This window comes from Monodelphis domestica, chromosome 2 (genome assembly GCF_027887165.1).
Source record: "Monodelphis domestica isolate mMonDom1 chromosome 2, mMonDom1.pri, whole genome shotgun sequence".
Lineage (NCBI taxonomy): Eukaryota > Metazoa > Chordata > Mammalia > Didelphimorphia > Didelphidae > Monodelphis > Monodelphis domestica.
The window spans coordinates 198,647,653-198,671,416 of NC_077228.1; the positions used below are offsets into that span (position 1 = coordinate 198,647,653).

The window sequence follows — 23,764 nt, forward strand, 5'->3', positions numbered from 1 at the left end:
TGATCCAAACAATTTCACATTATTGAGAAAATTATTTAAAATATAGATTTATATTCATTATTATTAATAATGAACCTTTCCCTGGAGCAGCTTAGTGAATTGAGAGCCAGATTTAGTGATAGGAGGTCCTGGGTTCAAGTGTGGCCTCAGACACTTCTTAGCTATGTGACCCTAGGCAAGTCACTTAACCCCTATTGCCTAGCCCTTACCACTCTTCTACCTTGGAACCAATACACAGAACTGATTCTAAAATGGAAGGTAAGGGTTTAAAAAAATGAATGAACCTTTCTCTAAGTGCATATTATTTTGGGGTACAATGGAATCAAGAAGACTCATCTTCCTAAGTTCAAATCTGGCCTCTGATACTTACTAGCTGTGTTACCCTGGACAAGTCATTTAGCCTTCTTTGCCTCAGTTTGCTCATCTGTAAAATGAGTTGGAGAAGGTAACAGCAAACCATTCCAGTATCTTTGTCAAGAAAAGACCCAATGGAGTCATGAAGAATCAGACATGACCAAAAATACCAAACGATAACAAATTGTATCTAGAGATATTATCCAGTTACAGTATGGAGTAATGATGCTTAACAAGATATGTAAAAAACAAAGCTCTAGTTGCCAAAATGATGTGTGTATCAGCTCTAAGAACTCTCCTATCTGCATAATTTCAAGAACTTGGAAACAGAATTTTCTAATCTCAAAAATCTTCCAATGATGAATTGCAATGAATTGTGAATCCATTTGTTAAAAATATAAAACTTCAGCACTCTCTGATTAACTTGCAAGAATGACTGGCATTAGGAAAAATGGAATTTAAATAGCAGAATTTTTTTTTAGAAAATCAACTATTTTTGCATGGTTGGTAGATAAGATTTTTTAAAGAATACTTATGATTTAGTAAGAGTAATTAATGATGCCCTTTTTCCATTTGGATCTATGTATCTTTGGGAACTCAGAACCAGACCGTGACTTACTAGATTGCAAAATGTTTTATCCAAAGTTTAAACAAATAGAGATTCAACAATATGGTTTTCACTAAAATATTATAACTATAGTGAAAAAAATTTTAAGTGTTTTTAGGTTGATTAAAATAAAAATATTCATTTCATTTTTGTCTCATCCCTTAAATTTTGTTTTTGGGTGTATTTTATGAGAAATATATTTATATTGATATAGATACCTCCATATATAATTTAAAAATAAATAGCCATATGTTGGGTTATATATGCAAACATTTTTTTGTTAGAGTGTAAGTTTTCAAAAAAGTTTGGAGGGACTCTGAGGTACCACCTCACACCTAGCAGATTGACTAATATGACAGCAAAGGAAAGTGATAAATGTTGGAGGGGATGTGGCAAAATTGGGACACTAATACATTGCTGCTGGAATTGTGAATTGGTCCAACCATTCTGGAGGTTTTGGGAACTATTTGGAACTATGCTCAAAGGGCACTAAAAGATTGTCTGCCGTTTGATCCAGCCATAGCACTGCTGGGTTTGTACCCCAAAGAGATCATAAGGAAAAAGAAATGTACAAGAATATTCATAGCTGAGCTCTTTGTGGTGGCAAAAAACTGGAAAATGAGGGGATGCCCTTCAATTGGGGAATGGCTGAACAAATTGTGGTATCTGTTGGTGATGGAATACTATTGTGCTGAAAGGAATAATAAAATGGAGGAATTCCATGTGAACTGGAACAACCTCCAGGAATTGATGCTGAGTGAAAGGAGCAGAACCAGGAGAACATTGTACACAGAGACTGATACCCTATGGTACAATCGAGTGTAATGGACTTCTCTACTAGCAGCAATGCAATCCAGGACAATTTTGAGAGACTTATGAGAAAGAACACTATCCATATCCAGAGGAAGAACTGTGGGAGCAGAAACACAGAAGAAAAACAACTGCTTGATCACATGGGTCGATGGGGATATGATTGGGGATGTAGACTCTAAATGATCACTCTAATGCAAATATTAATAATATGGAAATAGATCTTGATCAATGACACATGTACAAGCCAGTGGAAATTGCTCATTGGCTATGGGAGGGGGTGGGAGGAAAGGAGGGAAAGAACATGAATCATGTAACCATGGAAAAACATTCTAAATTAATTAATTAAATAAATGAACTTAATTAAAAAATAAAAGTTTGGAGGGGCAGCTGGGTGGCTCAATGAATTGAAAGTCAGGGCCAGAGACAGGAAGTCCTGGGTTCAAATATGGCCTCAGATACTTCCTAGTGGTGTGACCCTGGGCAAGTCATTTAACCTCCACTGCCTAGCCCTTACCAAAAAAATGTAAGGGTTTAAAAAAAATTGGAGACTTCTGCTCTGGTCCAATCTCTTCTTTTTACAAAAGGAAGAAACTGAGATGATTGAGGTTAAATGGCATGCCTGAAGATGGCAGAGCCAGGGCTATGTGAAGGGTAATATTTTCACTCTGCCCAATATCCAACTGTTGTCTCTGACTGTCCAGGAACCTCATATTGTCTTAGGAAGATTCTGAAAATCACATGGCAAGATGAGATCCCAGATACTGAGGTGTCCTTTCTCCAGCTGAACAGCCAAGCATTCAGATTCTGCTTTAGAGAGCACAACTCCAATGGGCTGGCCAAGTTGTTTGAATGGCAAACGTTTGCCTAAAAAATTATTTTGTGGAAAATTTACACAAGGTTCAAGCGCTCACATGGAAGTTCAGAAAAAGCTATCTGGGCATTCTCAAGGTCTCTCTAAAGAACTTTAGTATCAGTTGTGAGACACGGGAGACACTGGCACAGGACCATCCACCATGGCGTGCCCACATCATGGAATGTTCTTTGAGCAAAGCAGAATTGCAGTAGCTCAAAAAAAAGTGAGATCTGAAAATTTAGAGACATCTCCATCCCAAATGTTCATATGGGCTATTTGTGCCAGGCCTGTGGTACAGCCTTCCAAACTCATACTGGTCTGATTATCCAGTCATCTTGGTCCTCTTCAAGCACAAAGGATAACAACCAACCAACCAACCATTGGTCTGTCACAGATAATATGAATGTCTCTTCGTTCTATATTGGGGTCCATCTAGGGTGTCTTGGGGGAGGAAAAAGCTATTACTTCCTAGCTGTATAGACCTCCCAGACCAAGCAATTTCTTCATTGCTGGATTTGGAACCAGGAGAGACCTACCTGTATTTGATACTTTCTAGTTAGCAAGTAAATTAACTTCCCTGGGCCTTTTTTCCTCATCTGCAAAATGGGGACAATAATACTTGCCATTCAGGGGCAGCTGGGTAGCTCAGTGGATTGAGAACCAGCCCTAGAGATGGGAGGTCCTAGGTTCAAATCTGGCCTCAGATACTTCCCAGCTGTGTGACCCTGGGCAAGTCACTTGACCCCCATTGCCTAGCCCTTACCACTCTTCTGCAAAAATAATAATAATACTTGCCATTCCTACCTCACAAGGTTGTTTTAAGGAAAGTGATTTATAAACCCTAAAGTATCACAGCAACCTTAGTTATTATTATTTGAGGTCATAAGACCTGGGTTAGAATCCCGATCTTGCCATTTCTCTTCCTATTTCTATGGCCTTGAGCAAGTAATTTTTTTTAAACTAAGCTTCAGTTTTATTGTTCCATCATTTTTAGTCATTTGACTCCTCATGGCTCCATCTGGAATTTTCTTTGGCCAAGATACTGGAGTTGTTTGCCATTTATAGATGAGGAAACTGAAGCAAATAGGATTAAGTGACTTGTGCAGAGTCATACAGGTAGTAAGTCATACAGGTAGTAAGTGTCTGATGCCAGATTTGAACTCAGGAAAATGAGTCTTTCTGAGCCCATGTCTGGTACTTTCTCCACTGTACTACCTAGCTTAGCTGCCCTGAGCTTCCATTTCCTTGTCTAGAAAATTAGAGGCTTAGAATGGATTTAAGATTTCCATTCCAAATCCATGATCATCTAAAATATTCCACTTCCCTGCCACTCTTGGTTGAGCATGCCTGGTGGGAACCTAAACACTCATTTGGATAATTAAACAGCATAGGAATTGGGGGAAACAAAGTTTGGGAGAGAGAAAAGAAGGAAAGGCATTTATTAAATATTTCCTCAATGCTAGACACACCCCAGAAAGTAAGTACAATTTTTTCCCCATTATACAGTTGGGGTAACTGAGATAGAAGTTAAATGACTTGCCCAGGGTCACACAGTCAGACAATGGTTGAGGTAGAGAATGTTGAACTTGGGTCTTTCTGATTCTAGCTCCATATTCTAACCACTGTACCACCTAGTTGTGCCAGAGAAGCTATGGAAGCTAGAAGGGATAGGGAACAGATCTGTGATTTCATTATTATAGGAACCTCTCAGATGAGAAAAGTCCATCTGATCAATGCACTTTCTCTGCATTTTCTGGCCTCAGTTGCCTAGAACACTGAGAGTTTATTCTAGAGGTCAGCTCTCCATCCACTATAGCAGACTGCCTCTCAATGACAGAGCCCTGTGGGAAACACTGAAAATTGGGCCCAGCCTTATTTTTTTCCTCTTTCCTCTGGCCCCCTACAGAAGGAACCATAAACCTCCCCTGCAGCATCTCCCATCTGTTCCCTCCTACACAATGAGGAGAGATTGCTGAATTGAGAAACTTCCCATTTGGGCACCCTCCCTTGCTCCCCAGAATTTCCCTTTTCCTTTAGCACAGGCAATGGGTATGAGGGGAGAGAGCAGTGATGGTGAACCTTTTAGAAACCATGTGCCATCCCCCCATCCCTAGGCTAAGTGCTCCCTCTTTACCCCAGATAGGGGGGAGAGTAAGAGCAAAGAGGCAGGAAGGTGCAGTGGAGAGGGGGAAAGGAGTGGCTCTATCCAAGTCCCTCTGCCTTTCTAGTAACTAATTCTGCTGGAGATGGTGTAGCATGCCCACAGAGAGGTCTCTGTGTGCCATCTTTGGCATATGTGCCATAGGTTTGCCATCACGGGGACAGAGGGAGCCCCAAACCTCCTTTTCAGAGGAAGTATGAAATAATAATAATAATAATAGTTTAATTTGGAATCTAGAGACTAGAATTCAAATCTTGCCTCCATTATTCTCTAGTGATGAGATGTTTGGCAAATTCCTTCACCTGCCTGAGTTTCTTCATCTGTAAAATGAAGCTAATACCATTTCATAGAGTTGTCCTAAGGGAAATATTGTGTATCCTTAGTGCTACAGAGTGGAATAGTAGGAGAAAAGTGACATATTCTTAATCAGGAGAGACCTGGGATTGAATACTGCCTCTGACACTTTATAGTTGTGTGACTCCATCTTTGTCACTTCCTATTTTTGAGTCTCAGATTCCTTATCTTTCAGAGGCAGCTAAGTGGTTCAGTGGATAGAGTCCTACACCTGGAGCCAGAAAGACCAGAGTTCAAATCCAGCCTTAGACACTTCCCAGTTGTATAACTCTGGGCAAGTCACTTCTGATTGCCTGACAAAAGAATCCACTGGAGAAGGAAATGGCAAACTCCTCCAGTATCCTTGCCAAGAAAACCTCATGGATAGCAATAATCCATGGGATTACAAAGAGTCAGACACAACTGAACAAAAATATTCCTCATTTTTAAGATGGTGGTAAATAAGATAGATAGCATAGGTAAGCTGCTTTATAAACTTTTATATTTATATACACTATTATTATAGAAATATCAGCAATTAAGGGGAGCTAGGTGATTCAGTGGATAGAACAACAGGTTTTGGCCTGGAGAAGAGAAGTCCTAGGTTCAAATCTGGTCTCAGACACTTCCTAGATGTATGACCCTGGGCAAGTCACTTAGCCCCAATTGCTCAGCCCTTATCACTCTTCTGCCTTGGAACTAGTACTTAATATCTATTCTAAGACAGAAGACAAGGGTTTGTTTAAAAAAAAGAAAGAAAAGAGAGAGAGAGAATGAAATAATAAGAGGAGAAATAGAAATTGAGATGGAGAGAATGAGAGAAAAGAGGGGGAGAGAGGGAAAGAGGGGGGAAGAAGAGGGGGAGAGAGAGAAAAGAAGACAGAGAATGAGAGAATTAAAGAATGAGAGGAGAGAGAATGAGAGGGAGAGGAGGAAAGGGAGGGAGAGAGAGAGAGAGAGAGAGAGAGAGAGAGAGAGAGAGAGAGAGAGAGAGAGAGAGAGAGAGAGATAAAGGATCACTTTTTAAAACAATAGAGACAAGGAGGTAGCTTTAGGTCTAGGCTAGTAGCTTTAGCTGCCAAACTGTGGGGAAAGGAGAAAAGCTAGAAGGGAAACTGGGCAGAGAAGGAGAGACAAATACCAGAGGAGGGAGAAAGGATAACAGTTTAATCATACATTGGTGTCACTGTGGAAGCCATTCCCCCACACACACCTCTATCATACCTGGAGATTTCTGGCTCAACAATAAATTTAGATATGTTTCACTGTGTTTAGCCTTTTTTTGTTTTGTTGCTAGAAAAGCCCATAGGCACACGAACCAAACGGATTAATCAGGGGATAATTCTTTGCTTTTTAAGAGGATTTTTCACTTTCAGTACAGAGGTCTTTTAAATAGGAACCTCTCTCTGCCTTGAACTCTTTTTTTTTTTAACCCTTACTTTCTGTCTTGGAATCAATACTGGGTATTGGTTCCAAAGTAGAATACTGATAAGAGCTAGGCAATGGGGGTTAAGTGACTTATCCAAGGTCACACGTATAGGAAGTGTCTGAGGCCAGATTTGAACCCAGGACCTCCAGTCTCTAGACCTGGCTTTCTATCCAAGGAGTCACCTAGCTGCCCCTCTTGCCTCCTCTAAGAGAGGATTGAATTTATAAAAATTCTCCATATATACAATTTTCCAGAGAAGCCATAAAAAAGTAAGATTCACCTCCAGAGAAAGAACCGTTGAAGTATAAATGCTGATTATAACATATGATTTACCACTTGACTATTTGAGTATATGACTTGAGGTTTTGGTTTTATACGATTATTCACCTACAAAAATGAGTAAGATGGAAATGTGTTTTGTTGTTAATACATGAATATCCCAGACTGAATCACTTGTTAGCTCCAGGAGGGGAGAGGGAAGAAGGAGGGGAGACAGTATGAATCATATAACTTTGGAAAACATGTGGAAATTTATTAAAATAAGATAAAGAAAATTATTTTTAAACATAAAAGAAATATACATGATATTTTAAAAAATTATTCTTAGAATCAATACTAAGCATCACTTCCAAGGCAGAAGAGTATTAAGGGTTAGGCAACTGGGATGAAGTGGAAGTATTTGAGGTCAGCAGATTTGAACCCAGGACCTCTCATCTCCAGATCTGGTTCTCTATCCACTAAGCCCCCTAGCTGTCTCAAAGTCATTAGACTTAATCCTCAGGTTCCTCATCTGAAAAATGGTCTCTACATTCTCTTCCAGCTTTAGAGCTAGAATACTATCTACTAGGGAGGAGTGGAAACCTGTACTAGTGGAGGGAGTTCACACTCATGAAACCTCCAGTGGAAATGCACAGGTATTTACCTATATAGAAATATGTTTATTTATATATATTTACCTATATATAAATATATTATATTTATATATATTTGCCTATATATAAATATAGTTATAACTATAGATATGTACATACCTACATGCATATACACATACGTATGCACACACAGTGTCCCAAAAAGTCTTAGTGCAATTTTAAGATTTTTGTGGGGGCAGCTGGGTGGCTTGTTGGATTAGAATCAGTCCTGCAGATGGGAGGTCCTGGGTTCAAATCTCACCTCAGATACTTCCCAACTGTGTGAACCTGGGTAAGTCACTTAACCCCCACTGCCTAGCCCTTACCACTCTTCTGCCTTAGGACCAATACACAATATTGATTCTAAGGTGGAAGGTAAGGGTTTAAAAAATATTTTGGGGACCCTCTATAGGGTGAAAAGGTTCCCTATTGCACCCTCTTCAGAAGAGAATTAACGTTCTCACTTTCTCAGATCACTTCCATCTGATGACTTAGCCAGGCTATCATTATTTTGCTAGGCAGCGAGGTGGTGTGGTAGTGGTTAGAGCCCGGGAACTGGAGTCAGGAAAAACATGAGTTCAAATTCAGACATTTACTAACTGTAGGATCCTAGGCAAGCCCCTTAGCCTCTCGGCCTCAGTTTCTTCTTCTATAGAGAGACGAGCTCCAAAAAGAACTCATCCCTCAATGGGAAGATCAAATAAGAGAGAGCATATATCCAGGTCTCTTCAACCCTTAAAGGGCTCTAAAAATGCCTGTAGTTCTGACGAGGATGGGATTATGTGGGCTGGGTGCTAACTTGTAGGCTAATGAGGAGGATCCAAAGCGAGTCATGTGTCTTAAAGAATTCCAGAGGTCCTCTGGAGTCACCCAGAAATTTTGATCCACACGAGAAAGGATGTACTTGAAAGGGTAGGAGGACAATTTATATCTTGGTGTTTCAAGAGACAAAATGAAGCAATGGGATCGTTTGTTTCCGGCCCGATCCATTAGTGAATCAGTAGGATGATTTCCAGGTCCCCGGGGAGGGACACCGCCTCCTTATCTCCTAGTGTCTGTGCCCCAACTGGGAACGCTGGCAGAAACCCAAGAAATCTACACTAACCCGTCCCAGCTCTCAGCCCACAGCCCTCCATCCTCCTGGCTTCTTGTTCCGAGACCCAGAGTTCTCTGGAGCTGCCAGGGACTATTTGAATTACAAGCCCAGATACCCAACAGGCCTGGAGATCAGTTGGAAAGCATCTCCCGGCAGAGCATGCTCTTCTCCCAGACCCCAGAAATAACTTCTTGCCAAACCCCAATATCAGATCTCAAAGTCTTGACACCCTAGCTCCTCATCCCCATCTCCACGGCCCCCTCCGCCACCTGAAACTTTTTCCTAGCAGAAATCATGAGATGGTTGTTGTTTTTCGGTTGTGTCCCATTCTCCATGACCCTATTTGGGTTTTTCTTGGCAAAGATACTGGAGTCGTTTGCCATTGTCTTCTCCAGCTCATTTTACAAATGAGGAAACAGGCCATCAGGGATAGGTGACTTGCCCAGGGTCATATGGTGTCTGAGACTAGATTTGAACTCAGCAACTTCCTGACTCCAGGTGTGGCACTCTACCCTGGAACTGTACCACCAAGAGGTGGAGTGCTATATATTTTTCCATGCTTGGAGTACTCACCCTCCTCACTTCTATTTCTTGGAATCCCCAGCTCCCTTCAAGTTTCAGGGGATGCTCCCTCCTAAAGGAAGTCTTTCCTGGTATCCCAAAGCAACCAGGGCTTTCTTTCCACCCTTCCCATATGACCTCCAGTATAGTTCATATTTATTCATCTGTGGGTACCATTCCCACCCCAGTAAGATGTGATGATTGAGGACAGACAGCAGAGTGGCTCAGTGGATTGAGAGCCAGACCTAGAGAGCGAAGGTCCTAGGTCCAAATCTGGTTTCAGACAATTTCTAGTTGGGTGAAGTCACCTTGGGCAAGTCACTTAACCCCCACTGCCCAGCCCTTATCGCTCTTCTGCCTCAGAACCGATACATAGTTCCAATATTATGTATATTAATACATAGTATTGATTCTAAGACAGAAAGTAAGAATTAAAAAAAAATAATGACAGTAGTTAGCATTTATATGACGATTTAAGGTTTGTAAAGCACTTTACATAGATTATCTCATTTGAGACTCACCACATCCCTGTGAGAAAGTGCTTTTATTATCCCCATTTTACAAATGAAGAAACTGAAACTGAGAGAGGCTAAGTGATTTGTCTAGGATCACAGGACTTATAAGTGCCTGAGTGCTTAGCACAGAGCCTGGTAGGTGTTGTTCAGTCACTTTTCAATTGTGTTTGACTCTTCATGACCCCATTTGGGTCTTTCTTAACAGCTCATTTTACAGATGAGGAAACTGAGGCAACCAGGGTCAAGTGGCTTGCCCAGGGTGACACACACATCAGTAAGTGTCTGAAGGTCAGATTTTAGTTCAGGAAGAGGAGTCTTCCCAAATCCTGTCCTTACGTTCTATCTACTGCGCTTGCTATCCAGCTGCCCCTAATTGGGACACGCAGCAGGCACTTAATAAATATTTATTGAACTAAACTGAACTGAGGTAGAACTCTCCTAACTCTACATCTAGTAGTCTTCTTATTACACTACCTGGAGACCATCGCAAGTTCCTGGAAGATAAAGAGTTTCATTTCATCTTTGTATCCCCAGGGCCAGCAGGAACTTAACACTGATTGAACTAAGTGCCTTGAGTCCCAAAGAGCCTGGGGATATGTAGTCCTCAGAGACCCAGGATCCAGGCTACACCCCTCAGTGTGCTCCTCATAAATCTGCAGCATGGAAGGGAGGACACGGACAGGCTAGAACTCCAGGCTGCACCGCCATGGGAAACTTCTCTGTATTCCATCTCTTAGGACTTGCATCAAGCTACTTCTAAGTCAATCCACCCCATGCCTTGTGCTTCCTGATACCTCACATCTGGGACGGTGCGGGATCACTTGAGATCCTGAGACCAAGAGATTCCCTAATTGGTTACACTAAGCAAGGGAATGAACTCCAGTTCTGACCCTCCCTTTCTGCCTCAATGCTCTCCCTTTATTAGGGACTTTCTCTCCTAGGACTATATAGGTTCAGAGAGAAACAGAGGGGAGGGAGAGACAGAGAGACAGAGGAGACAGAGAGAAAGAGGGAGAGAGACAGAGACAGAGAGATAGAGAGACAGAGAGAGAGAGACAGAGAGACAGAGACAGAGAGACAGAGACAGAGAGAGAGACAGACAGACAGACAGACAGAGAGACAGAGACAGAGACAGAGAGAGAGACAGACAGACAGAGAGACAGAGAGAGACAGAGAGACAGAGAGAGAGACAGAGAGAGACAGAGAGACAGAGAGACAGAGAGACAAACAGAGAGATGGGGGGGGGGGTAAAACCTGAAAAGGGAGAGAAAATCAGAGCAAGAAATCATCCCACCATACCTGGTCCTACATATGCCCACATCCGGTGGCCGACAGCTGTGGCCTCTACACTAGGAAGAGTCCTCAATTAGGACAAAGCAAATGATGCTGTGTGGGTGGGGACCCAGGCTTTTTCTCAATCTACTCAGATGTCCAAGTGGGTGGGTAAAGTCTCATCTGAAGGCTCCCCTCCTGGCACATAGACCAATAGAATCCATGTGCTTCAGAAGAAGAAGGTAAACACAAGCACAGGGGGGGGGGGGGGGGGGATCTTCTCCCTGGATAAAGTAACCTCTGAGACCAAGTAAACAGAATTGCTGGGCTTGTACTTTATTCCCCTCCTTATTGGTAACCACAGGCTGAGTAAGAATGATTCTATTATAAAGGAACCTCCAATAATGCATGTACATATGTACAAACATAGGGTATATGTTTAAGCTTAAAACCCCACTAAGATTTTGGGGCCACCTGTGTGGTGTTATACATATATATGGATAAACTTCAACAGCAGAAAACTTCATGAAGATTCTTGGGACATTGTCTGTCTGTCTAGTTATCTGGGTGTTGGGGTGGATGTTATTTTAAACTTTATTAGCTTAAGAATTCATTGAGACTTTTGGGACATCCAGTGTCTGTGTATGTATGTGTGTATGTATGTATTTTTTTGTCTATGGGGGTGGGGATGTGTATTTAGGTTTTAATAACTTAAAACTTCACCAAGGGGCAACTGCGGGGCTCAGTGAATTGAAAGCCAGACCTGGAGACAACAGGTTCTAGGTTCAAATCTGCCATCAGATACTTTCTAGCTGTATGATCCTGGGTAAATTAGTTAATTCCCACTGACTATCCTAATTGCTCTTCTGCCTTGGAACTGATCCATTCTAAGATAGAAGGTAAGGATTTTTTTTAACCCTTACTTTCTATCTTAGAATCAATACTGTGTATCATTTCTAAGGCAAAAAAGTGGCAAGGGCTAGGCAATGGGGGTCAAGTGACTTGCCCAGGGTCACACAGCTAGGAAATGTCCAAGGCCAAATTTGAACCCAGGACTTCTCGTCTTTAGGCCTGACTCTCAGTCCACTGAGCCTCCCAGCTTCCCCCCAGAAGGTAAGGATTTAAAAACAAGAGAACAAACTTCACTATGATTTTTTTGGGAATAGTATAGATATAGAGACTCCACAGAAGGAAAGCAACTTCCCCAGGTCACACAGGTGAATCTTGTGGCAAGATGCATGCCTGCTGATGACCTCCTTATAATCGGTCACTTCTCATGGTGTATACATGTCGGCAGATGTGGGCCCGGCCAGGGCACAGTGTCTCTGTGGGTCTGCACGACTGTGTACTTGAAGGGTACAGCCAGAGTCTCTCCTACTTGTCCTACTCTATGTTCCCCTATCACGTAATGTTAACAGCTCTTGCTGCTGTTGTAGTGGGGTAAAGGGAAGGGAGGGAAAGAAGAAAGGAGGATCAGGCTCAGAGAAGCCTCTCTGTATCTTAAGGAAGCTTAAGGAAGGGCAAAAGTAGGGGCCATGCAAGCAGACATCCTTTCCTCCGCTTGGCCCCTGCAGCTCCCATAGCTACAAGCTGAAGTTTCCCCAACCCACTAAACCCTCAGATGAGACTCACTCTCAAGGGAGCCACACCTCACACAGAAAAAATGGAATGTGTGTGTCAGTGTGGACTTATTGTTGACATTAGTATGGGTAGGATGCTCTTTCATTAGGAGGGTGCAATGTGGTCCCAGTGAGAGTGTGTTGAGGGAAAGTGGTGTGTGTGTGTGTTCTTGTGTGCACACACATGTGAGTGTGTGCCCCATGTACACTCCGGAGGTGCATGTTTTAATTCAATTCTCCTTGTATCTCCTTGGATGTTGACTGAAGGGGAGGGAGGGAATAGGGGGAGCCCCTGAAGCTCTGTGTATGTGTGTGTGAGAGAGAGAGACAGAGACAGAGAGACAGAGACAGAGACAGAGAGACAGAGACAGAGAGAATAAGAGGAAGGAAAGAGGGAGAGACCGAGAGACAGAGACAGAGACAGAGAGAATAAGAGGAAGGAAAGAGGGAGAGAGACAGAGACAGAGACAGAGAGACAGAGAAAATAAGAGGAAGGAAAGAGGGAGAGAGACAGAGAGAGACAGAGAGACAGAGAAAGAGACAGAGAGACAGACAGACAGAGAGAGAGAGAGAGAGAGACAGAGACAGAGACAGAGACAGAGACAGAGACAGAGACAGAGACAGAGACAGAGACAGAGACAGAGACAGAGACAGAGAGAGGGAGGGAGGGAGAGACCACTCTGTGTATCACATCAGCCCCTTCCCCAGAGCCCAGCATCCTTCCCGCCCATGCCCAGGGCTTGCCTCACAGCCCCGCCCCCATCTGCTTAAGCAGGGAGCGGCCTGTCCTCCGCCCCCAAGGACTGTCCCCTTCGGCCTCCCCCAGACTCCAGCATCTATTACGGCGGTTAAAGTCTCCCTCTCTCCCACCCTTTCTCCCAAGCCGCCACCGTTCCTACCTGCTCCATGATGCGCCCTCTCTATGCCACCCTCGCCTAGCCAGCAGGAGAGGGCGCCGGAAGCAGCGGGCCCTCCATGCAGCCGTGCCCACCTAGGTCTTGGCCCCAGCCTAGGGCTGGGCAGTGCCAGCAGCAGCAGCAGGCGTCAGCGGAGCCAGAAGGAGCAGAGAAGCAGCGGCTGATGTCTGGCACACCAAGCGCCCCTTCCCCTCCCCTTCCCTCCCTCCTCTCAGGTCCCTTCCCTCCAGGCCCCGCCCTCGCCCCGCCCCCTGCCCGGCCCTCTTTGATGGAGGCATCCTACACGCTCTCTTACCCACGTTAACACGGACCCCACCCAGGCAATTCCCCGGGCCCTCAGTGCACCTTGCTTTCTGTCTGCACTGGGGGAGGGGGCTGCAGACGTGTCAGGCGGTTGCCAGGCTCCGCATGGGCAAGAGAGAGAGACTTTCAAAGGGAGAGGCCAGTGATCACCTTCGCAGGGGTCAGGGAACCAATCCCCGTGGTCAAATAAACCTGCGACATCTTCAAGTGGGGAGAAAGAAAGCGAAGAGGGGCCTGGGAGCCATGGCTTCTCAGAAGTACATGACCTTCATTTCCCTGATTGAGACCTAGAGGCCCATGAACCCTGTCATCCTTCCATTCAGCAAATCTTGTCTATTTTGTGAAAAACGTTCAGGTCTGGGGCAGCTAAATGGATCAGTGTTAAGATAGCCAGGTCTAGAGACAGGAGATCCTGAGTTCAAATCTGGCCTCAGACACTTCCCAGCTGTGTGACCCTGGGCAAGTCACTTAACCCCCATTGCCTAGCCCTTACTGCTCTTATGCCTTAGAACCAGTACACAGTATTGATTCTAAGACTGGAGGTAAGGGTTTTTTAAAAGATAAAAACATGATACCGTATAGCCCAGATCATACTGCTTGCCATCTATGTGAGGGGAAGGGGAAGGGAGAGAGGGAGACAATTTGGACCATATAACTTCAGAAAACTTACGCAGAAAATTATTACATGTAATTAGTAAAATAAAATATCTTTATTAAAACAAATAACTAAAAAGAGAAAAAAAAGGGGGGGAGAAGCATGCTGATCCTGAAAACTGGTTGGTTTGGGAGATCTGGCCAAAGGGTCTTGCCTACTAAAAGATCATTCCTTTGGGCAAACTGTAGAGGAGGAGAGAGGAGGCCTGGCTTGGGTGGGTACCAGATTCTTCAATTTAATCATCTACCAAATTCTGTTTCTAGGTCCTTTTTACTGGGCTGGGGGGCACAACTATTATCCTCTCCCAAATTCCCTGTGATCATATGATATGGGGTGGGGGGATGGACAAAGGACAATAGGGCATGTGTCTGAGTGCTTGAGGTAGTAGGGAAGGGACTACTCCCTCTCCCCATGCAGCTTTGCCCCTTTTCTGCAAGTTGTATCCTTATAGGGCTGCCCACATCTCAGAGAGGTTTTCAGATGCTTGCCTAGAGCCACAGTTTGCATGTGTCACAGGCAGAACCTGGACTCAAGTCTTCCTGATTCTGAGGCCAGCTCTGTCTATATCTCTACCATGCTGCCTCTCTTAGGAGACAAATCCACATAATTTACCCAGTTTCCCAGAATGGACAGCACTGGCCCGAGTCCCTGGACAGCGTCCAAAGACCTGGTACTTTGGGAGTGTGGCCAGTCTGCTCGAAGAATGGTGTGCCACTCTAGCAGGGGGCATCCATTCTGAGGACAGTAAAGGGTTAGCAAAAATAGGCTTTTCTCCCATCATAGCCTGCCAAGGAAGAGGCTATTGGGGGGTGTCCCTTATGACCACTAGCCAACCATTCTGCCCTTTTTGCCTAAAACATCCATTCTGGCTAGGCAAGCCAGTCAAGAGGGCATCACATGAGTAGGCATGTGAGAGGTAGGCACTCTGCCCAAAGTGGGGGTGCCCAGTCAGGGAGCATGGAGGGGGCAGGAATTAACCCAGACAGATCTAGCACTGAAAGACGGGAGCCATGTGTGTCCAGGAGGTAGATTCTCTGGCCAGACCCCTCCTTGAGTCAGTACAAGTCCTGGGACAAGCCCTTTTTGTTCTGGTAACTTGGTTCTACTTTCCCTCCTCCCCCTAGCCCACTGTCAGGCACTGGAGTAGAGGGACTTGGGGGGGGGGGAGTCACCACAACAGAGACAGGGAGAAAGTTGGAAATCCTTTGTGCTACTGGAGGGTAGGGAACTGAGGACAAAGGGGGCTTTATGGGCAGGGTATGTGTGGGGTGCTGGGGTGAGGGAGACAGGAATGTAGACCAAGGGCAGGGAGGCCCAGAGCTCCCCAGGGCATCCTAGTTTAGGGCCAGGGAAAGAGATGAGGAGGAGTCTGATTCCCTCAGTCCCCCACATTGGGCAAGATTCCTCCGGTTGGCCATAAGCCGTATCAGTTTGAAAGAAGAAACACTTAGTATTTCACATTTATGGTTCTGACCGGAAGCCTTGGGATCCTCCCTTGGAAAATTCATCCATATTCTTTTAGTTCTAACTTCCCTCCCTCCTCCTAGCTTCCCAGGACTCTGGACAGTCATGCCTCTTGATGTCCCCCAGATGGTTGGCACAGTTCTCTCCCCAACTTCCCTGCTATGCCCTCTTTTTGCCCTAGTGGCCACTCTGCCATCCAAGAGTCTGTGTCAGTTGTCAGTTGGGGGGTGGGGAAGGGGATCTTAGACTTGGCTGGGGTCACAAGGCTAGGGGGTCAATGGGTCCCTTTGTCCTTTCAGACAGAGTCTGTTCCAAGGCAGAGAGAGATCAAGAAGGAAGAGAGACTTGCTGAGACAGACAACCAATAGTATCTCCCTCCCTCCCAGCCCATGCTGAGAAGACCAGCAGACTAGCCATCCCTTGAAGGAAGGAAGTGACAGGCAGAAAGAGGGTTAGTGAAGATGATATTCAAAATCCTCTCCAGTGTAGAGTATTGTTGGAGTGCTGTGGGGGTGAGGAGATGGGAGAAGAGCAAAGTAGAAGATGAGTTTCTTATCCTCATCTGACTTTATCCTCATCTCTCCTCAGTTGGTACCTCTCCTTAGGTAAAAGAGGTTTCCCGAGGCTCTCACCATTGCCTTTGACATTGAGCAAAGCTATAATTACGGACAAGGAGCTAGCGACACTTTCAACAGCCCTCTGTTCATCACCTTTGGCAGAGCCTGTTTTTGTTACCTGATGCATAGGATGGGAAGAAGGACCAGACTTATGATTTCCATGAGGAAACTCCCTTCATCCAAGCAAAAAATGAAATAGAGCCTGTTCCTGAGGAGCTATCCATTCTTTTAGGGGATGAAGGGGAAACAATATATACAGAGAAATAAATATGAGACATGGACAAAGTATAGAGGGATGGGGGTATTCACACCTATGATTTCACTGATCTAGGGAACTCCTGGCTGAGAACATACCCTCTATCAAAGCAGGTGAGCACCAGTCTTACTACTTAGAGAGCTATTTAAAGGACTGGGAAGTTGAGACTAGCCTAGGATCACACCATCTGTATCAGAGGTAGGAACTGAAGTTAAGGAGCCACCTTTCTAGCTATTATGCCAAGCTGCCTCTTAACAAGCAAATAAATGTTGAATTGTTGACCTAAATCCATCAGGCTTCTGCCAGCTGAATCAGAGACCAGGTGGGGATAGGAACAATTGAAAGGGCTTAGAAAACCTGGCTTTACCCTCTTGCTATTTAAGGTCATTCCTCCCTCTGATCCTACAAAGTTGAGGTATAAGAGAAGGTGCTAAGTCTGGGAGCAGGAGGTAAGGGAGGAAGCTGTTGGGATATCTTAGGACAGACGGGAAAGGTGGGGAAAAGGTTCCAAGGACTGAAGGAAAGAAGAGATGGGAGGAAGAAAAGGGGCAGACAGCACCACTCCTTCTCCACCTGCTGCTTGGAGAACAAAGCCAAAGATGATGCAATCCTGGTGGGGGAGAGCTGAGATTGCAAAGCCTTTGAGAGGAAGGGGAGGGAGGTGTGTGTGTATTGTGTGTGTATGTTGGTGAGGAGAGGGACATCATGTAGTGTGTAGACAGTGTTTAGGATCTCTACGGGGGGAAGAGGGAAGGGATTCTCTCTCAGCTTGCTGTCTGTGGACACTTCCCCTAGGCCTTTGGCTCCTTCTGGCAGTACCCCCTCCCCAAGGATTAACTGGGGCTCAAACCTTCCCAGATGCCATTTGTTGCTTTATAAAACAGAAGTCAGACATGATGCAACAACAGCATCATTCCAGATATCCTCCTTAGAGGGGAATGACAGCTCCCTCTGGAGGGAAAAGAGCAGACTTAGGGGTGGCTGGGGTAGAAGTGGTAAGAAGAGGAAAAAAATGGCAAGAGACCCATACAAGGCTAACTGGCTTCAGGGGCCACATCACACCAATTTTCCAAGAAAGTATTAGGCTATGGGACATTAAATACCATTTACGCCGTTGACAGACAAAGAGGTATAGGATCTCCCATGGACATTGCCACCAGAAGGCATCCATCTAATAACCACTTTTTTTGGAGGGGGTGGAAATCCATCTTGCTTCTAAGATGTCAATCCCCTCTGCCTGAGACGATAGAAACCATAAAGCTGCCTCCCACTCTTCTCATCCTTTAGGAGTTCTTCTGTGTAGAATAATGGGGTTGGACTCTCCCCAGAAGAGCCACAAAGAAACTAAAACTCAGCTTCCTTCCAATGAATGGGCACTTTTCTCCAGGATAGGTCTATGGAGGGGGTAAATTGTTTAAGTAATGACTATGGGTCCAGGTAGAGAGAGATGCCTTTCCAAGCATCCCCGTGGACCTGGGATATTATAGCTCACTCTCACCACTAGATGGCAGAGGAAGTCTTCCACAGACCTCTGTGTCTAGCCTGCCTCTCCTCTGCAAGATCTATTTTTCCATTGGGTTTAACCTCTACTCCCCACAGGGCTCTTTTGCCTTTTGCCAGTTTCTTACCCTCACTTGACCTTAGTCCCTCTCCTAAAGGCCTCTCTTTTTGTCCCCCTCCAAGTTCTGAAAATAATTTGTATGCAATTTATTGCTTAAAAAAGAATTATACTTTATTTAACATTTATTTTTAGAATTTTGACTTCCCAATTCTCTCCCTCTCCAGTCCCTCCCCCAGCCATCGTGAAGGGAAGCAATATGAGATCGATTATGCATGAGAAGTCATGGAAAACATATCTCTATTTCAGCCATGTGACAAAAAATAAATTGAACATAGGTGTAAAAAAATGGTTTATGAACTCGAGAATTCATCAGTTCTCCAGATATTCTTTATGAGTCCTTTGGAATTGTCCTAGACAGCGATATTGAGTAGAGTAGCTAAGTCTTTCACACTTGATCACTGTTACAAGACGGCTGTGACTGTGTACAATGTTCTTCTGGTTCACTTTGCACCTGTTTTCAGGTTTTTGTGAAAGCACCCTGCTCACAAGTGTTCCATCACAATCATATGCCACAACATGTTCAGCCATTCTCCAACTGATGAGCATCCCCTCAATTTCCAATTCTTTGCCATCACAAAAGAGTTGATATATGTGTAATATATATGGCCTTTTCCCCATTTTGTTTTAAAACGATACTGTGTATCCAAGGCAGAAGAGCAGTAAGGGCTGGGCGATGGGGATTAAGTAATTTGCAGTTAGAAAGTGTCTAAGGTCAGATTTGAACCCAGGACCTCTCATCTTCAGGCCTGGGCTCTCCATCCACTGAGCCACCCAACTGCCTCCATATAAGTCCTTTTCTATAGATTCTTATTCTAAAAGGCTCTTCTGGAGGCTATCAATGTTCCCACTGACTGAGCCAGAACTTTAACTTCAAAGAACCAGCAACTCTTTTAACAAGTCTTTACTTCCCTGGGTACTCTTTGGCAAGTTACTTCTTCTCCCTGAGTATCAGTCATTTGTAAAATTAAAGCTGATTATCTTCAAGATTCTTACTAGCTCTAAATCTTTTTTTTTAATCAAATAACCAGTTCAACTGAACAAATGCTTATTTAAATACTTACTGTATGCAGAGCACCCTGTTGGGCACTGGTTAGGCCATAATGCATGGAGATGTAGTCCCTTTACTCAAGATGCCTCCAGTTGAATAGGAATATTAGGCATGTACACAAATAACTCTATCACTAAATAGAAAACGATTAAGTACAGAAAAGAGATCAGTGGTCTTAGAGATCCAAGGCAAGAGGGATCACTTAGTGAAGGCTATCAAGAAAGGCTTCGGGGATGGAAAGACCTGAGGATTTATTTAGTCATTTGCTTACTCATTTAGTAAATATGTATTTAGCATATTTTATGTGCACGTTATTTCTTTTTTTATATTTGTAAGTTTTATTAATAATCACTTGAAGCAGAAAGAAAATAAACTAAAAGAAATAGTTCAAACCTAATTACCTAACAAAAAAGTAAACCATGTCTGTAGATTCTCCTGCTTGGCCTAAAGCCAGCTTTCCCAGCAGCAATCAGGGGGAAAGAGAGAGCAAGAGGCGGGGCTACACAAAACTTATATCCTCCCTATGTTAGCACTTAATGTGAAGTGCATGTTATTTCCTTGCTCAAAAAATCTCTGATTACCCATTAAACAAAATACAAACTCCTTGTGTAGCATCCTGCCCACGGGACTCAGACTTCTAACCCATTCTCAGACCAGCAGGTTAGCCCCCCCAGAATGCAACTGTTCCTTCTCTTGGACTTCTAGGGGTAATTCTGAGGGGTGAGGGGTGTCTCCTACTATGACTCACAAGCCCCCATCCAATGGGTACCATTATGGTCAGCTGCCCAGTTGATCTCAAAATCAATTAACCAATTAAGGAGAGAGAACAAGAACCAAAGTCCATAAACCTCCCAAACTAAGAGCACACTTTACCATCTCTGTGGGGAGTGAATTCAAATTTCAAGGGGTTGATGACCAAACCATTTCCCCTAACCAGGTTCACTTTTGAATGAAGCACAGCAGATGAGTAAGACTCTCCTGTTTGTAGGGCTATTGGCTCCATTGCTGCTGGGCTGGGGCAAGCAGGCATCATCTCCTCAGGAGTGACTCTCCAGGGTCAGGATGGAAGGACGAGAGGACACATCAAAATTTCTTCTACAGAGGACTCAGTGGATGGAGAGCCAAGCCCAGAGATGGGAGGTCCTAGGTTCAAATCTGGCCTCAGACAATTCCTAGCTGGGTGACCCTGGGTGAGTCACTTGACCCCTATTGCCTAACCCTTACCACTCCTCTGCCTTAGAACCCATACACAGTATACTCTAAGATGGAAAGTAAGGGTTTAAATTTTTTTTTCTTCTACAATAACTACAGAAAACACACCCAAAGAAATTCTGGAAATTCAGGAAAGCCAAGAAAAAATAATAAAAAGTGATTTTCCAGCCCAGGGCAGCTTAGGGAGTTCTGTGTACAATGAGTTGGGGGGCCAACAGACCAGCACGATAGAAGCAGTACCTGGTGGTGATGGTGGCAGTAGCAATGTCAGGAAGCAGCCCAATACTGGAAAGGAACTGAAAACCAGGGCAGAAAGACATCGCAGGGGACTCCTACACTAGCAATGGGTGTAGGATTGGGTACCATTTTGATAGCTTCTGCTACCTATTACCTAGTTCCAGGTCAAAATTTCAGGGCCAAGAGGAATGGTCGTGGTCTCAAGAGAGCAAGGACTCTACCTGGGTCCTGCAGACCAGAAGGGAAGTAACCAGATCTCTCCCTGGATTACGCCATATTGGAAGCACCAAAAATTTACAGCCACAGAAACTGAGTTGTGAAAGCAGCAGAAAGATATCCCCTGCCAGAACTGAATAAGCAGAACCCAACACTAATATAAAGTCCAAAGTCAAGAAGTCAACTGGAAAAATTAACCCAGACATGAAAAGCTACTATGGTGATAAGGGAAATTCAAGACAACTTGGAAACATCCGAAAGCAAAGCCTCAAAGACAATTTTGTATTGACATAAGCCCAGCAAGAATTCCTAGAAGAGAGAAAGAAAAAGATAATTTATTTATTTTTAATTTAGAATCTTTTTCCACGATTATATGATTCATGATTTTTCCCACCCCTCGTCCCTCCCGCCTCCTGAAGCTGACAAGCAGTTCCACTGGGTTATACGGGTATCATTGTTCAAAACCTATTTCCATGTTATTCATATTTGCAATAGAGTGATCTTTTAATGCCAAAACCTCAATCATATTCTCATTGAACCATGTGATTGGTCCTACATTTTTCTTCTGCAAGAAAAAGATTTTTTTACAAAAGAGGAAAAAAATAAAAGTGACTACACCAGACTCAGTAACTGTGGCTACTGGAACATTTGCTATGGACTCATGTTACTGGATGTCTGAGGGCTCTTTCAGCCTTTGGAAGCTCACAAGATTATATACAACCTTAATCCAGTGGAATTGCTTGCTTGTCATTGCCTGGAGGTAGAAGGGATGAGGGAGGGACAGCAAATCAATCATGTAATGATGGAAAAATATTTTTAAAATAAAATTATCTTTTAAAAAATTATATACAAACTGATCCATTGCCTCCATTATTCATTCTTCTAGAGGAAAAAAAAACAACAAAAAAACAGACACCACCATGCATTTTTTTTAAACCCTTACCTTCCATCTTAGAATCAATACTGTTTTTGGTTCCAAGGCAGAAGAGTGGTAAGGGCTAGGCAATAGGGGTTAAGTGACTTGCCCAGGGTCACATAGCTAGGAAGTGTCTGAGGTCAAATTTGAACCCAGGACCTTCTCTCTCTAGGCCTGGCTCTCCATCCACTGAGCTACCAGCTGCCCCCATCTCCTACCACCATGCATTCTTGATCACATGGAAGCCAGGTGGTAAGAGTAGGCAACTGGTAGCAGCAATTTTCTGCTGTCACTGCTATTACTTCCCCAAAGCTTATACCAATTCTCCTTTCTGTTTACTGGAAAGCCACCAGGAAAGGCATCTTTTTTTTTAATCTGTTCTTTTTATTGCAAAGTTTTTCTAGCTTAGTAGCCAATTAAATGGCGTTCCATTACCACACAGAAAACAGAGGATACCCGTGCATGTTCTAAAATGGGGAAAGAGCCCCTCTTTCACACACAGCCCAGAAGCAGGCCCACTAAGTCTTCACACATCGCCCACAGGGAGAGTATGTCAGGCATGCTCTAAAGACAGGTCACCATTATACTTTCATTAGCATTCAAAACTCTTCCATGTCTGGCTGTCTCTAGCCTACCATTAAACCCAATTTCATGCACGTTCTTTGTAACCTTGCAGTCACTTGATTTTTTTGGTGGTTATTATTCTTTACACTCATATATAGTGTTGTAGACGTTGGGTATGTTGTTTTCTTCAATCTGCTTTTTTCTGGATCAGATCATGTCAGTCTTTCCATCCTTCTCTATGATATTCATTCTTTTATTTATTCCTTTTGAAGTCCTTACCTTCCACCTTAGAATTAATACTATGTATCGGTTCCAAGGCAGAAGAGTGGTAAGGGCTAGGCAATGGGGGTTAAGTGACTTGTCCAGGGTCACATAGCTGGGAAGTGTCTGAAGTCAGATTTGAACCTGGGACCTCTCCTTGCTCAGCCTGGTTCTCCAACCACCGAGTCATCCAGCTGCCCCTTCATTGTCTTTTATGATACAGTCATATTCTATTATATTCACACACCAAAATTTGTTTAGCTATTCCCCAGGTGACCGAAATCTACTTTGTTTCCAGTTCTTTGCTACTGAAAGAAAATGTCATTATAAATTTTTTATTGTGTAAATGTCCTTCTTATCAATGGTCTCCCTGGCGTATATACGCTTAGTAGTAGGACCTCTGGGTCAAGGGGTTTAGACAGTTTAGTCACTTCATTTGAATAATTTTGAATTCTTTTCAAATGTTTTCATTGTTTTCAAAAATGGTTGCACTGATTGACAGCTCCAAATGGGTGTTCTTTTTATATTAGTGAACAATCCTCTAAAGCCATATCTCATCTCTAGGTAGAATTTAGCCTCCATTATGGCAGGAATTGTTTTCTCATTGTCTCCGCATCCCCAGTGCTTAGCACAACGCCTGGAATATATAGCAAGTGCTAAATAGTTTGCTGAACTGAAAATCATCACACTGAAACCGTGTTTGCATCAAGACATCTTGCTGAAATTTAGGAAGTAGCTTTTTGACATCAAGTTATTTGCCTTGGCTTTGCTGCTAGCAGCAATGCAACAAGCCAGGGCACTCCAGAAGGATTTATGAGAAAGAACACTAAACACATTGAGAGAAAGAATTATGGGAGTAGAAATACAAAAGTAAAACATATGACAGCACATGTATATATGGGGATGTGATTTGGGGCTTAGGCTTTAAAAGATTGCTCTTTATTTATTTTTTT

General features: G+C 43.7%; 1 protein-coding gene across 1 annotated transcript in view; it reads right to left on the bottom strand.

The window, feature by feature from the left end:
* Positions 1-13,661, bottom strand: part of ARHGAP23 (Rho GTPase activating protein 23) — a 131,119-nt gene extending 117,458 nt beyond the window's left edge. Inside the window, exon 1 of the mRNA XM_056816820.1 lies at positions 13,424-13,661. Coding sequence (XP_056672798.1) covers positions 13,424-13,432 — 9 coding nt within the window. The 5' untranslated portion in view covers positions 13,433-13,661. The remainder of the gene's footprint in view (positions 1-13,423) is intronic.
* Positions 13,662-23,764: the final 10,103 nt, after the last annotated feature.